This window comes from Geospiza fortis, unplaced genomic scaffold (assembly GCF_000277835.1).
Source record: "Geospiza fortis unplaced genomic scaffold, GeoFor_1.0 scaffold29, whole genome shotgun sequence".
NCBI lineage: Eukaryota > Metazoa > Chordata > Aves > Passeriformes > Thraupidae > Geospiza > Geospiza fortis.
In genome coordinates, this window is record NW_005054349.1 from 268,900 (window position 1) to 274,091 (window position 5,192).

The 5,192-nt window shown below is 47.8% G+C and overlaps 1 protein-coding gene across 1 annotated transcript in view; it reads left to right on the forward strand.

Annotated features, from left to right (window-relative positions):
* Window positions 1-4,579: 4,579 nt before the first annotated feature.
* LOC115948123 (zinc finger protein ZIC 3-like) overlaps window positions 4,580-5,192 on the forward strand; it is a 30,427-nt gene continuing 29,814 nt past the window's right edge. Inside the window, exons 1-2 of the mRNA XM_031058814.1 lie at window positions 4,580-4,651; window positions 5,020-5,149. Of these exons, the coding sequence (XP_030914674.1) occupies window positions 4,580-4,651; window positions 5,020-5,149 (202 nt within the window). The remainder of the gene's footprint in view (window positions 4,652-5,019; window positions 5,150-5,192) is intronic.

Genomic DNA, 5,192 nt, shown 5'->3' on the forward strand with positions numbered 1-5,192 from the left:
CCTTCCCTTCCCTTCCCTTCCCTTCCCTTCCCTTCCCTTCCCGCAGGGTCCCACATCAGCACGAACCCCAGCGCGGGCAGGACCGAGCTCGGGGCTGCCCGAGGGTTTGTGTTTTCCCATATTTGAGGGGCCTGCTCTGCAGTTTTGAAGATGCATCCACAGCCTCACAGCACATCGTGATTTGGCTGCAAGTTGAGCCGAGTGCGTATTATCTCGGCAGACTCATGGTGTGCATCTCCTCCCCATCTAATATATCCGAACATACAGCGAGGGTTTTACAGACAAGATAATGTGTTTTGGCTGCGTGAAATAGTTGTGCTATTCCTATAGGAGAAAAATTTAATTTTGCTCTGAATTCCTCTATAACCAGACAGCTCCCCATTTATATCCTGGGTAATAAATCAAAGCAACATGAAGTCTTGTGCATGGAACTGAAGTGGTTTCTTAAAGCAAATTTGGCAGGAAATAAGTCATCATCATAAAAAGCCAGTTCGTTCCTAATATACAATACACCACTAACTCTTTGCTAAAATCTGCAACCAGGCACATGATTGTGTGAAAGATAGAGAGAAATACACAAGCCCTAGCAATGCTGTGTGAGATAGGCCATTTGATTCTCTTATCAAAATCACCCATATCTTTGTCAGAGAAATCACCCTGTGAGTTCCCTGGCTCACAGGTTTGAAGTGTCCAGGTACTCAAATATCACAAGGGTCATTAGTTTGACTTCACATAAAAATAAGGTCATGCTGGTATCACATCTTCCCTCTGTGTTTCTCCTCTTTCTTCTTGTCTCCTCAACGGATTTTTTTTCTCTCATTTTTGTTCTACCGACTTTCCTTTCTAGTTTCTATTTCTATCGTGCAAACATGCCACGGCAAAGAGATGTAAGCAATGCATAATATATTTGCAGTAATGTATGATTCATTTACTAGCTTTCATAATTAATGTGGCTGTGTTTTACATACACAGTACTTCCTGCATGGATTTTATGATGTGAACGCTCTTCAAAAATCTAATAAAATGTAATCCGTTAAAAACAATAGCACTAGTCCTGTGGTGAGATATGTGTGCAGTTTTGCAGCAGCTGCAGAAAGAACTTGGTGCCAAGTTTCTATTCTAAACACCAATCTTTTTGCTGCTGTTTCATGCAGCTCCTAATTCTCAAGGTGGAAATTATAATAATTATATATATTATTATAGTGATACCACAGTTGCTCTGAGTATAATTTGCTTTCATACTCTGAAAACTTTCCAACCCAAATAATCTTTCAGTCTGCTCTCTGGAGTTCAATAAAAAATACAAAATGATGCTGAATTTATGAAGAAACGTATCAGAACTATACAACAGCATCTGTAAAATGTTGGCTAAATAATGCCAACATCTGCACCTCCAAAAAATTCATTCTTGCCTGGGATTTAGTGAGGCTGAAAGAGCACTCAGCTTCATCCTCTGGGCCCCAGAACCCTGTTTCCAAAGGTATTTATACATCTAATTGCCAACAAGATCAGCATAAGTTGGGAACGGCTGGAGAGCTCAGGCCATGCACTCTATTTAAACATTATTATCTTCCTGATGAGAATTTGAGGACCCCAAATTAATTTTCACCCCACAAAAAAGAAATCCAACATGGCCATTTGTACGCTGTTCCTTGACAGGTGGACAGATTTGGAAGGTTTTGGTTTCCTATCTTCACAGTAAAAATGTGTGTAAAATGATTTGCACTAAGAAAATCTACACTTTTGAAGATGGCAATCTAACATGAATGCATTGAAAATTAAAAATTTATATGAGAAATGGATATAATTTCCAATGTAAAGCTAGAAATCCTGTTTCCATCTCTCCAGATACCAGTCTGATGTTTTGCCTGCTTTCCCCCAGCTGAATCCTCATTAAAGACAACGGGCACAAATCATCCCAGCTCCATGGCAGTGCGGGGTTGGGGGATTTACTCTTGTTTGAGCTCTGACCCCCAGCCTGGGTGAGAGCAGCCAAATCAGGCCCATGCTGCTCCAGCCTTAGCACTTGACACCTGCACGGCGCCTCAGCGCTGCCTCAGCTGCCAGCAGGTGAGGGGCACCACTGCCTTGAGGAAATTAAACCTGGGTGTGGAACTGATGGGATGAGCTTTGCAGGGGATGGTTGTGTATGGTAGGAAAGTGCAGCATTTTCTGAATGCTGCTGGTTGGAACAGCAAAGGGACAGCTACACTTCCAGCATGACTCCAGTCCACTGGTTTTGCTGCACTCGCATCGTCAGGCTTTCTCTGAAGTATTTGACACAAGAGATTTCTTTCAAAAGTATTTAAACTTTGCTTCTGGGCTGTCCTGTGTGCCTCCTGGTGAAAGTTTCCCTGCTGGAGCAGCTGTATGGGAAGCTGTGCTGTATGGGGAGCTTTGGGTAACCTGCAGATAACTCGTGCAGGGGCTGATGCTGCTCCAGGATGGAGAGCGTGTGTTCCTGGCAGCAGCTGGGCTGGGAAAGCTGCCGTGCTGTGAGCTGCTTCTCTTCCCAAACCTGGCACTGGGGCAAAGGTGGAAAACTGTTCACCTGGAAAAATGAGCTAAAGACCTCACTGCCCAAACCCTACCTTTTAGAGGAATCAATACTTCTGCTGCTGCTGGGAAGTGAAACGCTGCACTGCAGCAGCAGAATGTGATGTGCTGTGCCCCTGTGTAGGGTGAGCATCCTGCACTTTGCATAGCTGGGGGACACCCAGGGGGACACCCAGGGGGACACCCAGGGGACACCTGCCCCAGTGCACTCTCTCTCCCACTTGGCCACCTCTCACCTTGCGTGCTGCAGGAAGGGAGTCACAGCAGTAGCAAAGGACACTTGTACAGTGCCCTCCTGGCAATGTGGGAGGAAGCTGTTAAAATGGTTGTTTCTAAGGTTTTCTAGTTCTGACTATGAGCTGGATTTTATTTTTTCCCCCCAAAATTTGAGGAGGTTCATTTTAGTGTTGTGTTTACTGCTTGGATCTTTGGGCTGAAGGTTATCTTGTGTTCTTTCTTGCCATATCTTGGGTTAGTTTTGCATGCTTATTTTTACCTTTGGGGTTTAGGTGTTCTTTTGGTGGTTGCATTTTAAAAAAAATGCTAAATTAATTATTTAGAGAAGAAAAGCCAGGTAAAGCCAAGTAAGTGTATCTCTTCCCTGTGAAGGTTCAGGGACAGGAAAGGCAAAGCTATGGAAGGGGGAGGGAGGAAGCATTTTGAAAGAGCAATATTTGAAAACTGTTTTAAAGTGAATCTTTTCAGTATTGGAGACCCAATAATAACTTCTTTGGTAGGCTTGTGCAGGTAATGCTAAAGCTTTCCTGGCACCTGCATCTGTATCTGTTTTGCTGCAATTCCATCAGGTGCTTTTGCTGCAGGGTCCCTTCTCCTTCTGCCAACAAAGTTATGGGAGGACTGTCCCCCTGGGCAGGCAAAGCACCCCTGTCGTGTCTGTGCTGAGCCCCTGGGAGTGGCAGCAATGGCAATATTTCTGATTCACGGCATGTGAAAACATGGTCTGTGCTGGGACTTACGAGCGGGGCTGGTGCTCGGCGTGGGGAGCTGCCCCGCAGCCCCAGCCTGCCGAGTGCCACATCGGTGCACTGCTCTGCACTTCCAGAGCCTTTGGTGTCCTAAATGGGCGAGACACGTGCCGATCCAGGCGGCCTCCTGTCCCCAAAAACTGCCCTCCAGCTGGGAAGTCTCTGCCCCTGCAGCCCCCTCCTCTCAGCGCGGTTCCTACCCACGCCCCAGAGAGCCCCGACTCCAATTCTGCCCTCTGGCAGTGGGATGAAGGGGCACAAAGTCCCCTTTGGCAGAGATTTGGGGAGAGAGGAACAGTGTGAGTCTCCCAGAAATGCAACGGCAGCTCTGGCACGCGTGTGGGGCTCTGCGTGGTCCCATCTCATGACCCTGAGGGCTGCTCAAAGCATCGGTTTTGGGGAGGGTCGAAGAGACAAATTTTGGGGGGAAGGCCGAGACACAGGACAAAAGGGAAACCTTTCCTCTGCCTGATGAGGAGGAAATTAAAAAAGAAAAATGCTAATTAGGGGGAAACACGACACGTTGGGTGAGGCTGGAAGCCACAGACCCCTTTGCGGGATGAGGAAGGGCTGTGGCATTGCCGGCAGCGTTCCCTGCTCGCCCCCGCTTCCAGCAAGCGCCGTTCCGGGGCTCCTGGGATGGGGTGGCTCTGGGTTACGGGGGTCTCCGGCCCTGCTGCGGGCGAGAGGGATGGGCGCAGGGGCTTCCCACGGATGCGGAGCAACAACGCGGATGCCCGACAGCTTCTTCCTGCAGGGCAAATGGGAGGGCATGGGGTGGCTCCCGGCATCGAAGTGGCAGGTATTGAAAGAATATAAAATATATATTATATATATTTAGTTTTTTTTCCCTGCACCAGTAAGCCACAGGTCCATTTGCACCTGTAATTCTCTTTTCAGGGTGGGTGCGATGCAGCAGCCGCTACCGCATCAGAGTTAAACGAGAAATAAAATAGGAATAAATGCCCGCATCTACCCTGTTTTTAAGGCAAATGACAAAATAATTTCGTGTCTCCCGGTACAGCCAAACCAACGCAATGACCATGGGAGACCCCAAAGTCTGGGGAGAAGGTGCAGTCTTTTCCCGCAAACGAGCGGTGCGGAATCTTGTGAGATAAAATGATGGAGGAAGGTGGGGGATCTCTGTAAATACGTGAGCATCGGCAGTCTTTATGCTCAGGTCGCCTTGGAAGGCGGAGGGGCGTCGGGGATGGCCGTCCCTCCCGACTCCCCTTTCTGTGGTCTCTGACATGGTCGCATCAAAGGACCCGCCGGGGCGATCTGCGCACAACTGAGTCCCTGAAATTTGAGCCTGGAAAGAGATACAAAACCAGATGATATTGATGTATTACTGAACAGAGAAATATTGGATGTGTCTGTACGTGCGCGATGCCAGAGGTTTGCACAGTTTGTCTGGAAACGCCCGGAACTGGAGGCGGGTTTTAATAAAAACCATTTGCCACTTGTCTTCAATTAGGGTCTAGAAATTCAGCAAAAAGAAGAAATGTCTATTTTTTCCCTCACTTGCTGTTGGGATCAAGAGGTAAACGCGGCGCCTCTGCAACGATTTCGGGGCTGCGCGTTACAGGAGAGAGGAAATACAGGCGGTATTGTCGCGATCCGTGTCGGTGCGGCTCATGTCCCGAAACC